This window comes from Emydura macquarii, unplaced genomic scaffold, assembly GCF_026122565.2.
Source record: "Emydura macquarii macquarii isolate MOO-44397 ecotype Brisbane River unplaced genomic scaffold, CSIRO-AGI_Emac_v2 contig_1477, whole genome shotgun sequence".
Taxonomy (NCBI): Eukaryota; Metazoa; Chordata; order Testudines; family Chelidae; genus Emydura; species Emydura macquarii.
The window spans coordinates 16,214,705-16,235,763 of NW_027131614.1; the positions used below are offsets into that span (position 1 = coordinate 16,214,705).

A 21,059-nucleotide genomic window follows, 5' to 3' on the forward strand; every position below is an offset into this window, starting at 1 on the left:
GAATTATTGATTAAATCCAGGGCATTTGCAAACTCCAGCTGAGGCTTCAGTCATAGCTGCAGTTCTCAGAGGCGCCAATACAAAAAACACAGAGAGAAAAATAATAAAGCAGAGAAAGCAGGACGCTATTCAAGCCACTCCAGGTCTGAAGTGTCATAGGTCCCCCCGCTCTAATTACCCTTTTCCTTGTCTTGTCTTTGAGGAATGGTTTGATTAGTGTGTACAGAGCATGGATGTACCAGGGCTGGTTGACAAAATGAACTCCTCCAAAGCGAGCAGGAAAGCTGTCCTATAGAGAAGAAAGAAATGGAAGCCAATTAACAGACACACCAAAGTAGTCAGGCAGCCAGCAGGACTAAAGTCAGTGGAACAAGTTTGCATCTTACCATCTGATGCACCATTTAATCAGCAGTGGGCTTTTGGTGGGGGAATGCGTAGTGGAGGAGGACTAAGAAACGTGCATTGATTACTTCTGTTTTAAAGACCCACTGGCCCATCTCCCTCCATGCAGTTACATCTTGGTTTCTAATGACTTAAAAAAGCGGCTAACAAAATACCTCTGCCCAATTTTTTTTTGCCTCCACTCCAGTGTGTCATATTGTGCCAAGAAGGGAAGTGCAGCATGGGTGATGAACACAGCTTGTTTCCTCCAGATCCCTTGAGGGGACTCATTTGAATTTCTTATTGTGTTACATAACTGAATTCCAAGTTCCCACTCACATTCCTACGCACAGCTCACTTTTTCACTCTTTCTGCCCCCCTCATCCCGCTCTCCATCCCCACCCCCTTAAATCATCATTACAATAGCTGAACTTTCTGGGTGAGTGAGCAGCACATGGTGGGGAGCTGGACGGGTGGGAAATGCTGATATGTGAAGATGCTGGAGAGAGCACGTGACAGCACCATGGAAACTGACACCCTCAAGTGCTTGCTTCAGAGGTTTAGTACAAATGCTCGAGCATTAGCATTCAGGTACACTCCTCTCACGGAGTGCAGGAGCGTCCTATTCCACCTAGGCAATGCGGTGCGCTTCATAAATAGGAGGCTATTGGGGTGTCTTGAAAGGTGAATTGTGAATGATATTTTGCATCCACATTCACATCATACAAACGTCAGGGTCTATCAGGGAACCAGCTAGGCTCCTTTCCCTTTTGGAAACAGTGAGAGTACTGATGCATACATGTGCTGTTTACAGAGAGGCAAGTTGGTTGCTTTCTGACAGCGTTGCACAGGAGTTGTGGCCTCTTGGTAAACAACAAAGGAAATGTGTTCACTGTCAAGACATTTTGCTAGTCACCAGTTACAAAGGAAGACAAATGTATTATTTCCATTATTACTATAGCATTTGGTAAGAATTTTAGGACCAGTGCCTCGGCTGGTCTATATTAGTGTGGTTGCTACGATGATTAATACCAGCTGAGGATATGGCCCTTAATGCAGATGAACCTGGACAAAAATTAAAATATAAACTTGCAGCAAATCCCAAAGTGAATTTCTGCACTGTAAAAGGATGATGTAAAAAGAGCACCTAGAGCTGACCAAAAAATAGAATTTCCATCCCTGGGGGAATTCCCATGTTTTGATATTTGCTTTTGTCCCAATTTGTGATGAAAATTCAAACTACAGAAACATTTCACAGAATGACACATTCTGAAAAATTTTCATTGAGAATGTTTTGGTCGACATTATTCACTGTGTCTACCTGAGCCACCCCAGTGCCTCGTGGGAGCTATAGTTCTGGGTCCCTCTCAAGCTTTGTAGCAGAGCTGCAGACTCCGTCTCTCCCAATAGCTCAGCCACAGGAAGAGAGTGGAGTGCAACATAGCAGATGTAGTATGGCCAAGCAGCAAGGGAGAACAGGTCCAGCATTAGGGACCCGGAACTACAGCTTCCATAAGTCACCATGGTAACTCAGCCAGACATTCAGATTAATGTTGACCCAAAACAAAATGTTTTGTTTCAATTTTCCTGGTATTGTTCTTTTCCCATGGCAAATTTCAATTTCAACTACACTCCATTTTCCGATAAGAAAGTGTTTTTCTCAGCGTACTGTGATCAGCCAAATGGCGCCTTCTCACCAAGTAGATCTACTCTATATGTGCATTCACACAATTTTATGGGCCAGGTGGTCATTGGTGTATATTGACATACCTCCAGTTGGACCATATACATATAATTTAGTGGGGAAAGAAAGTTTTTACTACTGTCAGCCCAACATAGCTCTGGAGGTGAGTGATTCTGGCTTGTGTACAATGAAATATATTAAGTTCAATAGCAAAGCCATCCATGCAACCACATTTTTAAAATGCTTTCACATTTTTTCAATTTATACCTTAATTACCTGTGGAAACCCCAAAAGGCAGTAGGGTTTCCCAATGGGCAGCTTGCTGCAGCATCTTGCATAGTCTTTATTACTGGGCCTTATGAACAGGAAAGAGCCTAGCTTGACTTTCAGATCCCAGCCTGGGTTTGTAGAGCTATCAGTTGGAAACACCCACAATTTTTCTTTTCAACTCTGTATATTCAATCTGGAAATCGCTGAGAGACAACTCTGGAGCCCCAGTGTGTCATTTCTACAAAGTCACCATTCAGAGCCAAAATATATTTGAAAGAAAGGCTCATGTCTAAGAAAGTGTCTTGCATTGTTTTTAGCTATTCCCACTAAGACATATGAGATCTCTCCCTTATCACACCTGGGGTCTCTGCTGATTTCTCTGGAACAAGATGAAAGTAACTAAAATTGATTTTCTGTTTGAGAGCTTGAGCTTTTAGGAATTCTTTGTCTTTCTTGTGCCTTTGTGGCTTCTGGGGGAAGGTGCATTTTATAACGAGAAAAGATTTTTTGTTTGTCTTGGATACATTTTCTTTGAATCTATGTTGGGAAAGGGATCCTAAGAGCCTTTTCTCTGATTCTTTCTTAAAAAATGTGGGCCTAAACCTTCCCACTGACATCCATGATAATTTTGTCATGGAGTTTTCTGGGAGCAGGGACTGCGTCTTGTAAATAAGTCTGCAAATGCATTAATGGCCTGATCCAAAGCCATTTGCAATCAGCAGTCTTTCAATTTCTGCATTGATGATGAAACTGTGACATCTGGGGATTTTTCAGACTAGCTGTCTATGTACTTATATGACCCCATTATCATAGCATCTGACAGCGTCACAATCAGATGGTAGGAAACTTCTTGTTTCTAGTTACTGACCAAGCTGGTGCTGTAAAAAAGACTTTCTGTTGCAAAATTCCTCATATTTGTTTGACTGGTTTTTCTTTCTCTCTCGCTTTTCAGTGCTTTCCCCCCCCCCCCCCCTCCAAAGACATTAGTAACAGAAATAAACACTAAGCACCAGAGTGGGACTTCCAAGAAAACTGTGAAATCCACATCAACCTCAATATGCCTTTTTGTTTCAGACTGTAAAGACTCTCCTAGCTCAGAGATCAGAAGGGAGGATGACTGAAGGTCATCAGTTCTTTCCCTCTCTCCAGTTTTATGTGCTACCTCTGCCCTGAAATACTCAGCAGTCTGGGACTGAAAACTGGCACATAATGTTATGTTAAATAAATATGTTAAATAACTTGGGAGGAATATCTATGGGTTGAGTGAGACAATTTTTCACCACTTCTGCCCACTCCCTCCATCACCACATTCTTTTATTTATTTTGCCATGAACATGCAGCAGAAACCTTCTACTGTTCTTTCTTTATTCTTTTGTGCTGCATGCTAAAAAAATGAGGAAGATCTTCTAACACTAAATAAAAACACGGCTACCCCTCTGGAAATACAAATCTTCGGACACCAAAGGATGTTAGAGAAGGAAATTAATCTTCTGAATATAAAAGTTAGAAATGGGTCTGACCTGGAACACTGGATCCAAACCTTCCAACCTGTGTGACTTGGGCCTCAGCCACTAATGAGCTGAACCCACGCACAAAATCCAAACAAACTTCCAAATTTGGGGAAGTTCAGATCGAAATCACATCCCAGTTCTGAATTTTGTGACTCAAACATATTTCGAATGAAAGTGTGTGTGAACAACTGTCTGTAATCAAAAAGCAAAATCATATCTCCTTCAAAAGTCATCTGCGCAAAAATCCCCTCATTAATGCAAATAAATACCCAGCCTCTTCGCTCAGAACACCGTTTCTCCTAGATTTGGGGAGGATTTTAACCACAAACAAAAGTGTTTTAAATCAAAAGGTCACTTTTTCTCTACACTGAGCACAAAAACTAAAGCTGCTTGCTTCTCAGTACATTTAATCATTCCCTATAAAGGGTTAGAGCTTCCACAGATGGTATTAATAGTTCAGTAACAGTTTCTCCACAGAGAATTACTGGGACTGGTGCCATGGTGGAGTAAGGAGCCTTTCAGCTGTAGGTCCCTGTGTCTGAAACTAGCCTGGTGTGGCGGTAATAGCAACTGAAAGTTCTTGTCTTTCAGTTCTTTCAGTAGCCTATGGCTTTGTGTAGACTAGGGTAAAAGGTGTGTTTTTAAAACCTGTTAGCAAACCCACTTTATCTAACACATTTTAAGCCCTCCTGTAAACAGTACAGATTGTATTAGCCATTTGAGGTGAATTTTTATCCTAGTCTACCCATTGAATGAGCATGGAGGTTGAACTGCTTTCCGTCCCCACAAGCACATTTCCTCAGGCTCAGGATGCTGTGGGGCTTGTACTGATACTGCCCAGGCTTTTGCTGTTCAGTGGATAGTTAGAAGGTTTCATATTCAATCTGGCAGCTTCTCCCTGCACTACATTCAATTTTAAAAAGACACTGTTAGATACAGTCAGAACTCATTAATTTTCACATTGCTAGTCTAGGAGTCTAATGATTCTCTCCAAAAGTCCTTTCTTCTAAGAAGGAGCTAATAACAGAGAACTGTAGCTAAATCTTAGTCAAATAAGATTTTTTTTTTTCTGGTAGAAAGCATACCCAAGTAATATATACTTGTACCCTCTGAAATATTATCATTCTCTCCTGCTGTACTTGCTAATTCACAAAATTCAGTAATTCACAATGGATCTCCCAATCATTACTGCAAATTAAGGAGGTCCCACAAAGCATCTGTTCATGGTGTTGGCAGATGGTACCAATAAATTAGAACACAGATTTGTTTAGTAAATTTTAATTTGTCCTGATAAAGTCACACTGTCACATAACCTGGTCTAACAAAATAGCTTATAAGGTAACCTTTAGAAGGGACATTCTTTCATTTTTTCCTCCTCCTCCTACTTTACTAAAGCAAAGCACAGAACCATTTAAGAATAAAAAAATTCCAAAACTCCCAAAAAAAAAACAAAAAAAAACATGCTAAAAATTGTTATTCTGGGGTTCTCTCCCCCCGACCTTTCCCCACAGACTAACATTCAGTCCAAATCAGCTCTGGTATGACTTCTAGCCTGAGTAACTGTCCTGTCACCACTTCAGAATCATGGTGTCTGACATAGGTGTTACATGCATACATATCTTCTCTCCATAATAACATACAGTCTAATTAAATATGAAAAAACCCTCGGTTCAATTACAGCAGTGTGGTTGAGATTTTATACAACAGAAGGGAGGAATTCAAAAGTTACTGGGACAGGATTGCTCATCTGCATTTTGTACTACAATGTTTGCTGCACCGTACCATTGATATTATATGTCACATATATGTGTGCTAACTGTGACTAAGTTATGGTGAGTGTCAAACTATTACTATGAATTTCTTAGCATTTGTGGGTGTAAAATCTGACACATACACTTATATTATCATGTTTTTGTTGTTTATGTTGGGGTTTTTTTAGTTTAGATTCCTTGCTCTTTTAACAAAGAGGAAAAAATAAAGTTGCCAGTGAAGATGTCTGCAAATTTATTTGATTATACTTCTGTACACCATAGAGTATGCAAAATTTGAAATTAGTTGTGAGGTACTGGGGAGGCAACAGAAAGGCCATCAGATCTGGAAGTACTTTCAGGTTTATCCTGAAGCCATAAAACCCATGCGATGTTATGGCATCCTGTTGTAGATGCCTGATGAGTGAATGTGTATGCTATTGTTATACTGAATAAGCAGAAATAGACTAGAGAACATAACAAAATCTCTCTGAGTTAGCAAACCTAGGGGGCCACTGTAATCTATTAGCTACAGTTGTTGTATGAAGTCATCAGAACAGCAAAGAAAATATATAGCTGCCAGATTTCTCAGAGGCGCTATATTTCCAAACCTCTCATAGAATCATAGAGTTGGAAGGGACCTCAGGAGGTCATCTAGTCCAACCCCCTGCTCAAAGCACAACTAACCAGCACTAACCTCAGCTAAATAATCCCAGCCAGAGCTTTGTCAAACTGCAGCTTAAAAACCTCCAGAGATGGAGATTCCCCCACCTCCCTAGGTAACCCATTCCAGTGCTTCACCACCCTCCTAGTGAAAAACTTTTTCCTAATGTCCAACCTAGGCCTCCCCCCCTGCAACTTGGGACTGTTGCTCCTTGTTCTGTCATCTGCCACCACTGAGAACAGCCTAGCCCCATCCTCCCTGGAACCCCCTTTCAGGTAGTTAAAAGCTGCTATCAAATCCCCCCTCTCCATGACATCATGCTCAGCAATAAGCTTCAGAGTGTAGTAAAGGCCTTGGAAGCTAATTATTCTGTTTATCTCAGTGTTATCCTTTGGTGGTTCATTCTAGGTGGAACTTTGGGCTTGGATTGAACTGGGATGTGGCAGTAATAAGAGGGACAACTTGACTAGATCCTGACAAAGTGTTTTATTAAAAGCTGCAATTGTTTTGTCTGTCGGTTAAATGATTTTTCACCGGACGATGTTCATGTGGTTTCATTTGTTGCTCAGTTTTAGCTGTGCCTGCACCCAGAGTTCTAGACCAATAACATTTCTTTTGCTATGGTCATCACACTAGCTCCAGCAATAACTCTGTTTCCTCTCCTTTCTTTTATGAACTCTGTCCTCCTTGCTGACTGGATTAGGATCTTCTACCTCCACGGTCTGCTGTAAGTCACTTCTGGGAACCATAAGGTAAGGCTGGCATTTACAAGTAGTGCAGTACCCTTCTAGTATTGTAACAAAGTGACATAGAGTATATTGGTGCTGGTACAGGACCTTTCGAAGTAAAATGATAGAACAGTGGCCTTCACTGAAAGTCAGCCACAGTGAAAAGACCTTGGTTTCCATTTCCTTTTATTTGGAAAAATAACGGTGGGGTATTTCAGATAAAACTGGGTGCCAGCTGTGGCTAAATGTGAACCTTTTCATGGGAGCCACTAGTTGAAAAACCTGATTTATTTTTTTAATTACAATTTTTCAGGGAGAGGAAGGTGGTTAAAAATCGAGTTTTGGATGAAAAGTTGAGTCAAAAATTCTAAATTCAGAGAATTTTGACTAGCCCTAGTAAGCACAGTTTGCTGAAGGAACAAATGGTGGCCACATACACCCGCCACAGTCATCAGCAGGGACTGACCCAGCATAAGCCTCCCCCACTTGTGAATAATTAATAATTAATAATAATTAATTAATTAATTAATAATTAATTGTGAATAAGTAGGAGGCTCTTTTTCTCTCTTGTGTCAGATGTGATGGTTTGCACTTAGCTGTTATGTTATCCTCGTATATTGAAGATCAGTGCAAGACGCAGATTTGGACCGATGTTTCTTTATTGAGATTTATTTAAAATATGGCTATCACTGGACTATGGGCCCATGTGAAAAATGTAATGCAAAATACATACAATTCAATTGGATCAATACCCACAATTTACAACTTTCCCCAACCTAAAAGTCTCTCTTCCCAGCTATTTCCTACCCTATAGAAAGCCTGTGAAAACAGAAGCACTTTGCAGTCTGACCTGAGGCTAATAGATCAGTTCTAATATCAAATCAATAGGTCAGAAGATGGGTACACTGTGTTTCGGGGGGAGAGAAGGGGAGGGACAGGACAGAGAAGAAAACACTGTCATTTTGACCAAATTTAAAAGAGCAATGAAGGGAGACATGAATGAACGCATGCAAACAGCCAGGGGTAAAGTGAATAAAGTAAACCAGCAAATTTCTTACACATCAGGAACTGTAAAAGCAAAAGCTGCTTTAAAAGGGAAACGCCTCTGTACAGTCAGTCTCCTTAAACACGCATTGTTCCCCGGAGGCATATTATTGAAGAAATCTGCACTACTGCTATGGCACTTTTATTCTGTATTTCCTTCACATTGGCCCTTGCAATATCTGCTAATCTATTCTTGTCTGAAAGAATTTCAGGCATGAGGAAAGTGGGCACTGAATGACTTCTATTAAAATGTCACAGAGAGGACAAATGTTCACAGCATTGGTTAAAGTGGATATAGATGACCAAACAAAAGGCTGTTAGGGACGGTTTTGCTGGCACTTGCTTTTCGTCTCAGGAGATCTATTGACTTTAAACAAAAACTCCCCATCTTGCTTATGGTTGTGCCCATATATTAAACAGGAATAACATAGCTGGACTAAGATATTGTGATCCATCACAAATATGACAATGGAGAAATGAGGATTTCACTAGTTATAGTAATGGGCAAGCTAGTTCAGATTAAATAGGAATGTCACTGAAACTTTGCTCAGGACCTGAGTTGAACCTAGAGGTTTTTTTTCAGGTTAAAAAATGTATCTAGTTTTTTTTTATGTTTTTGAATTTTGCAAAAGGCGGAAGCAGACAGGCTGTTCTGAGGGAAGAGAGATGCCTTGCCAGAAGCAAGGATGCCCTGAAATCTCACCCCAAACCATATTTTGGCAAGATTTCCAGCCCAGTCTTGCCGCTCCCAGGTTTGGAGAGTTTGGATAAGCTTCAGTGAAGCAGACACACATTTCCATTGCTAGATTTTGAAGCCAGAGGGATCCAGGCCATAGATCCTCACCCAAACCTCTCTTGTTTGCTTTGAAGAAAGGGGCAGGACAGCAGTGAGCAGAGTCAGTCCTGAACTGCTGGGCTCACTGTCTTTTTTTCTCTTGCAAAAAATGTGTTGGCCCAACCTGCAGGCTTCTTCCCGCCTCCCCAGTTCTGCTTTGCTCCTCCCCCCATACACTTGTCTGCTCATTGTGGGAAGAGAATGCGAGAAAAGGGCATGGGAGCAGCGAGCCAAACAGCAAGGGAGTACAGAGCCAGAGACCCATAAATTGTGGAGTAGGCAGCTGAGAGTCTTCCAGGTCCAGGAGGGCAATGAGATGACAATGGCAGCAGCACAGCCCTGCAGGTGGGGGCTGTGAGTAGTGTTAACTGACTTTGGATTTGCCTGGGCAAGGATCACCCTTTCCCCTTGCATCCCTGGGCAAAGACTCTCCCCCTCAAACTCCCTTCTCCCCGGAACCCCATGATCTGCCTGGACAGAGATGACCTTCTTCAAACCCTCCAGCTCTTTAGCATCTTTGGTTGGGCCCTCTTCACAAATCAGTCCTTCCCCTTCCCTTTACCAGATTGGAAAACTGGTTTATTTAATCCACACAATGAGAAAACCTAATGTAAAACAGGTTTTCCCCTTAAAAACATTATAGTCTATTAATTATGGCATGATATGCAACAAAACATGAATGTTCCACATTGTCACATATTTTGATGGCTTTTGCCTCACATTGGCAGTTTTGATATATAAATAGATACTATTCTATTTAATATATGCAAGAGTAATATAATACAAATAATTAAAAGTTTTTAAAGTGAAAAATTAAAAGTTGAAATGAAACAAGAAAGTCAGGGTGAAATGAAATGGGAATGTAGAAATGTAAAATTTAATTTTGATTTGGATCGTTTTGAAATTTTTTCCATCAAAAATGTTTTTGAAATTGATATGTCCCTGTGAAATGTTTTAATTTAGACAAAACAGCATTTTCCAGTGGAAAACTGTTCTGTCAAAAATATTTAGACTCATAGACTTCAAGGCCAGAAGGGACCATTATAGGCATCTAGTTTGACCTCCTGCACATGGCAGGCCACAGAACTTTGCCCACCCACTCTTGTAATAGGCCTATAGCCTCTGGCTGAGTTACTGAAGTCTTCAAATCTTGATTTAAAGACTTCAAGTCACAGAGAATCCACCATTTACACTAGTTCAAACCAGCAAGTGACCCGTGCCCTATGCTTCAGAGAAAAGGAGAAAAAAAACCCAAAACCCAGGATCTCTGACAGTCTGGTACATCTTCTGTTACTCTCTGCCTCTCACGTTCATTTTCCAACTCAGCAAATCTGTTCCTCAGCTCTATTTCTCTTTTTCTAGCTGGTCTCTTCCTTTGCCTTGTTCTCATAGTCACATACGTCCACTGGCCACTTTCCTTACCCAGGAGTCTACCCTCACAGTTCTCTTGTCCAGCATGCATCTGGAAGTCATGAAGTTTCCCTTCAGCCTCCTCTCTTTCCCTCCATTCTCTGCTCAAATTCCCTTTGAAACTCAACCATAGTTTCTAGCTGTATCTCCAAAGCTAGGATCTTCTTTCATTAGATCTATCAGATGGTACTTCATACAAATGAAGCACTTTTCAGGTACCCTCTCTAGGATATGAAGTACATCCCTCAGCTTCCACATGCAGTCATCTTCATTGTCTCAGGTCACTACCACTGCTATCTCTTGAGCTGTCAGAGCCTTTACTGCTAAATTAAGAAGGGGACATCCCGTCCTTCCCCCAACAAAAACCCCAAACCCACACAAACACCACACACACCTTCCACCAAACTCCCCCTCAAACTCTCCTGTTTTCAGTTTTATTTGCTGGCACCTGTACCGCTGCTCCTGTCAACCAGCTCCAATTTTAACTCTTATAAAAATGTAATATCACAATAGTTTCTGTTCCTATTACACACTATAAACCCAAGTGTCACACAGCAAGGACATGACCAGTTTTTGGATGCTGAGGAGACTCTACTCTATAGCTAGTTGGAACAGCTCTGACAAAACAGTCTTGTCTGGTATAATCCCTCTCTTAAAGGTTTTTGTGATCTATATTGTCCTTAATAAATACACAGGGGGGAGACGTAGCCATGATCTTGTTGAATGTTCTTTTGTGATTATTTTTCCTTTTGATGAAGAATCGTGTGGGGTTTAAACTCTGTAACCCCCATTGGCTTTAATGGGAGTGTGACAGAGTGCTGGAAATCTGCAAGTGAACTAGCACCCCTGTCACTGTTTAACCAATTATGCCCCTGGGGAAAGGCCTGACTAAGGAGAGGAGTTCCTGTTTACCAGATCAGATTGGGGCAGGGGAAGCTAATGAGCTAACTGGCCCATTAACAAGGAGACTGGATAAACGAGCACAGGAAGGAAGTGGGGAGCAGAACAGAGAAAAAGAGAAGGCTAACTGGATCTGATAAAGGAAGCTCTCTGAATGGAGAGACCTTTCCCATCCTCATCCTTTGGTAGAAGGGTAATTAAGCTGAACGATTCTGTAAATAGTATGGTTGCATGAGAATGTAAAATGTGGTGAAGTAAAGCACTGTAAATAAATTACATGATGATACCTATAGAAGGAAGGTCTCTGAGCAGTGTGAGAGCAAAGAGGACAGGAGCAGAAGGAACCCCATCCCAGGGAGTCCCAAATCTAAATCCTGGTTCAGAGCTGAAAATGTCCCCCTAAGGAGATTTAATAAGAGACAGCTCTTAATGTAGTAGATAAAAACACTGAATTGCCACCTTTGACTGCATCACACACACTATTCTTCTGAACAATAGAAATGTAGGGAAGATATCTGATCATTTGGCATTATTTGTGTCATTCAGTCTCCAGCCCACTTCTAATATGCCATTATGTTTGCTTTTTTGCCTCATCCCTCCGTGCTTAAGTGAAACTTGTTTCATCTATTTGTGTTTCACAAGGAGCAAAATAGCCACAGGGCTGACTTGACAGGAGTGGAACAAAGTGCTTTCTCTTCAATAAAATAATTTCTTTGTGCAGCACTCTGCCCCTGTACAATCCTTTTTTCCCCCCCTCCTAATAATGCAGCAGTGTTCAGATAATAAGAAACCAAATTGTAATTGACTGTCCTTGAAATACATTTTGAGACTAAACACAATATGATTAATACCAGAGATTCATGGCTTCACACTGAGCAAAACATACTTGGAAAAGTTGTCTCTACAGTGATAGCATTTTGAGTTTTATTCATGGTATTTTCTATGCAATGAATTTAAAAATCAGCTATGAAAGAGACTTTGGACTAAAGAGCTTTCTGATACACAGTAGAGCGAGCACAATGATTTTTTTTTCATCATGATTGACTATCATTTTTTGTGTATAATAGGCATTGCTGGTAGCACCACCTATAATTAAGATTACCTGACACTTTCCATTATAAGACCCTGTTTCAGTTGCTTATAACTTTACCAGACTTTAACTTTTTGGGCTCAAATGTTCCATGCCAGGTGTCTGGCCTCAGACTGATTTTTTTTTTTTTTTTTTTTTTTAAAAGAACAGTTTCAGCTGAAACAGTTCAGCCATTCCTGAGAATGAGGTTAGGGAAAAAGACATTGTTTTGCCCATGTTAATAGAATTCTTATGACCACTTTGTTGAAAAGCCTTAGTGCCCAAATGCTTTGGAGTAAGGACTTGAAATTTGATTGGGGGCACCTTGGTGTCAGGGATGTGCATTTTGATGTTTCTGTGAATAGTTGCCCAAATTCGGCCAAGTTATGAGCCTCCAAAAATGGAAAAAAATCTCAATTTTCACATGCTGCAATACACTTTTATTATGCAGGAGGTCAGACTGGATGATCACACTGGTCCAATCTCAGTTGGCACATGCTGTAATTAATTCAGGGGAGTCCTATGGCTTGTATTGTGAAGAAGAGCAAAGTAGGTGATCACAGTCGTCCCTTCTGGCCTTGGAATCTATGGATCTGTGCATCTTTGCACACATCAAGGATTTATTAACATGTAAAGTCTCAAATAAAATAGATCTTCTTTATCTGGGGGACTGTCTGTTGTACTTATATCCTATCATGACAGTTGAGATTCCCAAGATTGTAGCTGCTGCCTGCCTGAGAGATTGGGGAAATGGGGCATTTTCTGTGAAGGGCACCCAGCTATGCAATTCTCTCCCCTGGATGTATGCAAAGCTCAAGATCTTTTGCTGTTGTTTCTGTTTTGTTTTTGGTGGTGTTTGCATGTATTTTGTGTGTGCATATGTGTAATTGTTTGTTGAGGTTTGTCAGACCTTCTAGTCATGTTGCATACTTATTATGGAATGACCACCAATCACTCCATAGCTATGGACTGTAGCTGAGTTTCTGTTTCAAGGGGAATTTTGCATCCTTTCTAAAATCTATCATAAAAATCTTGGTAAATTAATGGAGGCATGGAGGGCTAGGTTTATTTTTAAGACATGAGCCTCAACAAAGAAGAGTTCATATTGTGAACATAAATGACAGCAGTAAGCAAAAGAAATCAACTGATTCAGACACAGTAAAATCCTTATTACAAACTAACTGCATTGCACCCACACTCCATAAATGCAAGATTTCCTTTATAGCAATAATGTGCTGGAATCTAACGTGAGTCATCAGAAAAATTGCATTACTTACTGATTGCTAGAGTATTTCACACATACCCTGTGCATATCCATCCTGAGTATGACCATCAACTTAATTGACCAATTACCCGTTATTGAAACTGATAGCTGGCACAGTAAAATATCTAATCTTTTAAAATAGCTCCATTTCTGTTGTTCCTTGGCCAGCTTTCCAGTGGGTCAAGGTTATTTCTAGTAGGAGCATTTCTAGCAGTTTGATAAGAGTTTAGATATAGCACTTCAGAACCAAAGTTGGTACTTGTCCACAAAACATTAGTGCAGAGTGAGTGCCATTGCAAAAACCAAGGTTTAACATTGGGGATACCTGACCTGGAATAGTTTTTGATGACAATGCATGTTTGTCATGTATGTGCAGTAGTTTCTCCGTGTAGTGAGTCTTTAAACAGAAATTCAAGTGACTGGCCCCTGACACATTTATGACGAAGGAAGGAGTCATTCTGTATAATTACATCGGCCCCATTCTTCGCCATTTTGACAATCAGTTGTTGGAAAAATTCAGGTCAACGCATACGTTGTCATCTCCCCCAAAAGTGTTTTCAAGACCAATCAGAAAGCACCAGTTTCATAATTACCTGATATATTCCCTTGATTGCCTTAATCCAACCCTGAAAACAATCTGAGGCACACTGATATAGGGCAGTCCATGGCTCTGACTGTATGGCCTTGCACCCTTGCTGTGGCCCCATCCCACTTGCAGTGGTGTTGACAGAAGGGACCCTCCTTTCCTGCTCCAGCCAGAGAGGCAGTGACAGGGTTTTCCACCCTGCTTACACAGGGCAGGCAGGTGAGCAGCAGCAGACAGGGAGAATAGGGAGGAGAAAGCAGGAACAGTTGGCAAGATGGTATTGAAACTGGGACATACATCTAGTTCCAGTTGAACTGGCTATAATAGCAAGATACCTGCTCATCCAATGCATGGCACTAAAAAATGGCTTTTTCATCCAGTCACATCACTGATCTCCATAATTTGTGTTACTTCAATGGTGAACAGTTTTTAAAGCCCCATATGTCCCCTTTCCCATTCTTAAAACAGGATGTAGTGTAGTCTCCAGTATTGTTAATACCACCCATTCCAGCTTACTCTCCTAAAAATAGCATATACCATAGAAATAATCAAGCCTCCCATAAAAATCTAATGCAGCTAGGACCAGCAATTGTAATATGAATAAATACAGCCGCTATTAAGATGTTCTGGAGTCAGGTACTTCTTCCACAAGGCAATTTCTGACAGACTCAAACTTGAATGGGTATTTTTCTTACACAAAACCCTCTTTTTTTTGCTATGAACAGTTAAACCAAGTTCAACGTGAATTGTACCAAGGATAATTCGTAATTTTGCATACGGTTCATGTTATGTTACCAACCTCTATATCCGTAACATGCTGCCCCAGGCAACATCACGGTTGATCAGGATCAGGTTGCATTCTCTGATCTACTGTTAATTTCTTTTTAATTTCTCTGTTAGTCATATTGATTAATATTGCTCCCCCACACCATAGTGAAGCTGCTCCTTTAGCTTCCTGAATAGAAGTCTGTGGATGAAATCCTGGCCACATTGAAATTATTGAGAGTTTTGCCATTCAATTCAATGGAGCAGGGTTTCACCCAGTATGTTCTGAGCAAGTGTTCAAGAGCTTTATTCCTCATTGCTGCATAAACAGTATAGGACTAGCTAAAGAGCACATGTCCGAATCTTGCTATAGCTAGTTATAAGATTAATGGGTATTTTTGTGAGGTTATGTAAACAAGATGGCAAACACTCTCTCCACCGAGTCACAAGGCGAGAGATAGAAAACTCTAGGTTTTGAATTTTGAGGATCACCTGTTTTGGAAGCTTCATTCCAACTTGAGTGGCTCCTGAATTTGTGCCAGTTTATGGTTTCTGCACAAAGCCAAGTGAAACTCCATCATTCTGGATGAGTTCTGATTCCAGATTTGGGTTCAGGTTTGTGTACATTCGTGAACAATGTAACTGAAGAAAAGATTGAAACCAAAGACTTACAAATTTCACACACAGAGCAAGTTATAGGCAATATTTTCCTCTACTATCAAGAGAACCTGTATAAAACACTTCTCTGGGACTTGTGAATGAGACCTGTAGTCAAATTTACAGTATTCCCCTCTTTATGAGCTCCTCCGCTATAGATCTACCCTGATGTGAATATAAACTGGAGCCCCAACTGTGGACCCAAGTTCACAGGAGATTAGGGTTAGAAAAATATCTGTATAAATGACAATCTGTATAAATGACAATATCTGTATAAATGACAATAAATGACATACCTGCCTCTATGGCCCTGATTCACATCCCATGATAGTGAATTGGGGGCTTTTCCATTAAGTTCACTGAGCTGTGGATCAACTCTGAGTTAAATTTCTTCCTGGTGTGTTTACAGTGAGGTTATTGGAATTACAGTGGGGATGAATTTAGCCCTATACAGCTATGTCATAAATGTGTCATGTTAAACTTATTTATGTATCTTAGCTCTGACTCCAGACACACCGTTGTTGATGTATGAAGTAGAAAATGTTTGCATCTGTAGTGTTTGCAATAGGCAGCTATTGCTTTCTATATTAAGCTGAGAAAATCTGATGCGAAAGTCATATGGGGAGGATAAATATAGAACATCAAGATGCCAGTCACTTTTCAGAGCACAATCATGTTTCAGATCTGTCACAGACTGCTCTTTATCACTCACATATTGAAAGCCTTTCCAAATATATCCTTATAAAGAGGGAATGCTCTAATTTGATAAGTCCAGTATAGAATTGTCAGGCTGTTCTAAAGAACCCATCACCATGGTATCTACATAATAGCTTAAGGCGTAAAGAACAGAACATACTGCTGAAGAATTTCACTTTTTGTTCAGTTTTTGATCTCAGGCTCTGGGGAAACAAATGCAATATCAAGCAAGTATATTTTCAGTGCTGCCTAAATTTTGGCTCAGGCTTGGGAAGATGAAATAATCTTGCATTTAAATGGAAATAATATTGAACACTGATCTGATGTCATCTTGAAAGACTGATATTCTCAGTGGAAGTCCATATGAGAGAGTTGGCAATAATGTCTGACTACCATGGGAATATTCAGCAGCCAATATTAAAGAGCATCATATAAATGAGTCAGAGGGTGGCTTGAAAGCATGGACGCTTGCAAGACACTAGGCTCACCACTTTTGTTCTCGTACGCAGAATTATTCTGCTTTGCACTGAATAACATTGTCCACAGAAGCCCCATGCCGCATCCCTCTTCATTAACACTCACCCTATTCATCTCTGCATAGACATCCCTCATATGGGGGTCAGATTTTTTTGGCTTCTGCCAGCTATCTTTCTCTCTCTGACAGTCCGCCAACCTGAGCGTCTCCTTCTTTGTCTTCCCTGGAGCTCCCCAAATTCTTCTTTCTCCCTCGTGACATTTGATTCCCTCTTTCCCATCCAATGATCCCTCACTTTAAAGTCCATCTAACCCCTGAGGATCATGTATTTGTGTCAGGGATGTGTCATCTGCCGAAGCTTTGATGGGTGGGCATCTTTGTTTGTTGTTAGACTCAGGTGCCTTCAAATTTGGTGCCTAATGCACGCTGGTGTGCTCAATACAAAGGAAGCCCAAGACAGGGGAAGACTAAAAAAAAAATAAATAAATAAAAATAAAACCCCCAGGAGCCAGACCTGAACACAGTCTCCCTATATTCCCAGTATTTGGCCTATTTTTGTGAATAGTTGGTTGCTATCATTTCTGGAGCACCTGCTTTTGACTCACCATGGCTGTCCTTTATTAACTTAATTTCCATAGTAAAATAACTCATAAAATCATAGAAAATTAGGTCATCTAGTCCAATCCCCTGCTCAAAGAAGGACCAACCTCAACTAAATCATCCCAGCCAGGCTTTGTCAAGCCGCACCTTAAAAACCTCTAAGGATGGAGATTCCACAACCTTCCTAGGTAACCCATTCCAGTGCTTCACCACCCTCCTAGTGAAAAACTTTTTCCTAATATCCAACCTAGACCTCCCCCACTGCAACTTGAGGCCATTGCTCCTTGTTCTGTCATCTACCACCACTGAAAACAGCCTAATTCTATCCTCCCTGGAACCTCCTTTTAGTAAGTTAAAGGCTGCTATCAAATCTCCCCTCATTCTTCTCTTCTGCAGACTAAACAAGCCTATTTCCCTCAGCCTCTCCTTATAAGTCATGTGCCCCAGCCCCCAATCATTTTTGTTGCCCTTCTCTGCACTCTCTCCAATTTGTTCACATCCTTTCTGTGGTGGGGGTCCCAAAACTGGATACAGTACTCCAAATGAGGCCTCACCAGTGCTGAATAGAGGGGAATAATCACTTCCCTTGATCCTACTAATGCAGTCCAATATGCCACTAGCTTTCGTGGCAATAAGGGCATACTGTTGACTCATGTCCAGCTTCTTGTCCATTGTAACCCCCAGGTCCTTTTCTGCTGAACTGATGCCTAGCCAGTTGGTCCCCAGTCTGTAGCAGTGCATGAGATTCTTCCGTCCTAAGTGCAGGACTCTGCACTTGTTTTGGAGCTAAGTGTTCACTTTCTCCCCCAAGTTCCACTTTAGCAAATTCCTCTCTTTCTTGCTCATTTCATTAAACTTTTCTTTGTCTCCAAAATCCCCTCCCTCGCTAAAACTCAGTCATAATCCTCTACCCCAGAAAAACAAAGAAAATGATAAATATGATTACAAGAATTTTTAGAATGTGGATCCTATAGGATTGTGGTCAGTCTATCTGGGACTAGGTTGGGGATGGGTGGTTTAATCCTATCTAAACTATTTCTCTACAATGGATGAAGAGGGCCTGTCAGCTAGAACACTGCTACTGCAAGTAAGTCTTTAGACAAGGTAGTGAAGCACACTGATTGCCCCTCTGCTAACTCTGCCTGGTTGGAACAATTTTAGTGTTATCACCAATCAATAACTCACTTTCTGCACCACTAAAATATTCAAATGAGTTGCTGTGTGGCCTTGATGAGGGGTCAAGCCTATAATCAGAGACTTCTCTTTCTCAGATGCTTGGCTGGTGAGTCTATCTCACATGCTCATGGTAATCCTGACCGCCATTTTCAGGGTTAGGAAGGAATTTTTCCCCAGGTCAGATTGGCAGAGACCCTGACTTTTGTTTTGTTTTTTGCCTTCCTCTGAAGCATGGGGAGCAGGTCCTTGCCTCTGCACTGGTGCACCTCGGTCCTTCCTATCCTCTGCTTGTGGCATGCAGTAGTTGAGGGCTGTGGTACTTCTGTCTAATCCAGATTATTGGGCCCAATGCATGGGGAACTGTGGGTTTTAGTGGCCTGTAATGTGCAGAATGTCAGACTAGATGACTTGGTGGTGCCTTCTGGCCTTAAAGTCTATGACCATCCTGCAAGCATGGTCCATAATCGCAAACATTACTGTACATTTATTAATTCAGCCATACCTGTCACAAAATCTGTGATCTTTGGGATATATCTCTGTGTGAATTTCAAGGGAATTTCATTACTAGTAAGGACTAGTAAGGACTTCAATTAAATCTCTCCTTCCCTGTGTGAATGCTTTGTTCACATTGGCTAACATCAGTACTCAGAGAAATGTTAGAGGGCCACATTTTCCGAAGTGTCCAGCACTTTGGGTGTGCTGATTATGAAAATCTGGTTTTAAGAGTTGCAATGGGAGTTAAAATCTGGCTTCAATTATGAATAGATTATTTCCCATTTAACTTCATCTCCCACAACTGGGTCCAGGATTTTTTGTTTGGTAAAAGAAAAGCAGATAACTTATGTGGAAGAAAACAACAACCCTGCCTCTCCAACTTCTTTTCACTTAGAGTACTCGCCATTAAGAATTTAACAATTACCATTTTGGGACATTCTACAACAGCGGTGCTTCAAATATCTGGGAAATTGCCAAAGGTTTAATAGTGCCCACAGAACAGCAGAAGTGATTGAAAGGGCACTAGGGACATTTCAGGTTATCAGAATTATTCTGTTCAGGATTAATATACTTTATAATACCGGGATATATAAATAGTGGGGATGAAATTCTGATTCCATTCAGGTCAGTAGGGGCAGGATTTCACCCAGAAAGGGAAGAATGTTTTTTGTTCCAATGTACCCTTGTTGCCATACTTGTTTTTATTTCTGTTACAAAAGTTAACTGTATTTTTTTTACATTCTAGAAGATCAGATTGTAATAAATAGGATTAGTCATGTTTATTATGACAGTGCCTTAGGGCTAACCAAAAATGAGCCCAATGTGCTAGGCACTCTGCAAACACAAAGAAGTTGCTGGGTCCTGCCCGGAAAAGTTTATGATCAAAATAGATGAGACAGACACCACGGGGGGAGGGAGGGGGCTGGGCTATAACACACCAGCAAAAGTGAGCGTGATAGTGGGATATAGCATGTTATCTCCATGGTTTTCTTTGTGAGAGGCAGGGAGTTGAGGGACAGAGTTTACTTTAGAAGGGTTCAGCTAAATGGTACCAGCAAGAATGCCCCCAGCCTAAGTACCTAGTAAAGTCTTCTTGCTGACAAGGGAAGGCAAGTGAGAGGGACAGTACTGGGGAGAACAGGGTAAAAGGGACAGGTGTGGAGTGAAGCTAAGCTGAAGAGACTGAGGAAGAAGGAGGGAGTCAGGGATGGACCAAACAGCCAATCTGCGCAGTGCAAAGTTGTAGACAGTTCTCTGACTGTCTTTGGCTGCTTCTGCTCCTACTAGCTCCAGTCTCTAGCTTGGCTCCTCTCTGCAGTTTTATTCCAAGGCCACATGGTGTGGGGGAGGGACCACCTATTGTCCCCGGGGGGAGAGACCACCAAGGTCCTAGTGTCCCCAGATTGTCAGTGGGAGTGATGGTCTCCCCTGCATAGTTCTGGGTCCAGTAGGGGGCTGGAGGTAGGCTTGGCTCTGCTTGAGCCCCATTTTACCCCCTCCATCTAGTGCAGCAGTCTTTGCTTTGGTGGCTTCTGCTGCTGCTGGCTGGAGTCTCTGGCAATAAATACTGAGCTACTGTTGCATTCAACATATTGTTATGCAGTACCAAATCAGGTGGAGATAGACACAAGTAGTAATAAAAATACAATGAGATTCCATTCTTGTAGAACACAACGTGCAAGCCATAAACTCTTTTGTTTTTAGAAAAAGCATAAAGTATGATTCAGGCTCTTAGTGAAAGTCATTCAATACAGATCCCAGGATTCCCAGAGAGATGCAATTCTTGCATAGGTCCCCAGGAGAACAAAAAGTGTTACTTGCAACAAACAAAGAGGTATAGTCTTATCTGCTTGTGCAGGGAATTGGGAGTCACCCCCAGAAGTCCCTAAGCATCAGTATGTGACTATCCTTCACATACTTCACATACTGGATTGTTGTCTACTATAATTCTTCTCTTGACTGTACAGTGTACTCATCCTGGATGAGCAAAGAAAACCATAGAAAACCTTTTCTAACAATATGACAATTGTTAGGGTACTGTTTCAATCTTTCGAGTCAATAAGAAAGAAAATAATCTACGAAGAGAAAATATGTTTTTGAT

At 41.1% G+C, this 21,059-nt stretch overlaps 1 protein-coding gene across 2 annotated transcripts in view; it reads right to left on the minus strand.

Annotated features, from left to right (window-relative positions):
* Positions 1–21,059, minus strand: part of CLVS1 (clavesin 1) — a 99,385-nt gene that overhangs the window by 22,003 nt on the left and 56,323 nt on the right. For both annotated transcript variants that reach the window (XM_067553719.1, XM_067553720.1), the window contains exon 3: positions 179–289. In XM_067553719.1, the coding sequence (XP_067409820.1) occupies positions 179–289 (111 nt within the window). The remainder of the gene's footprint in view (positions 1–178; positions 290–21,059) is intronic.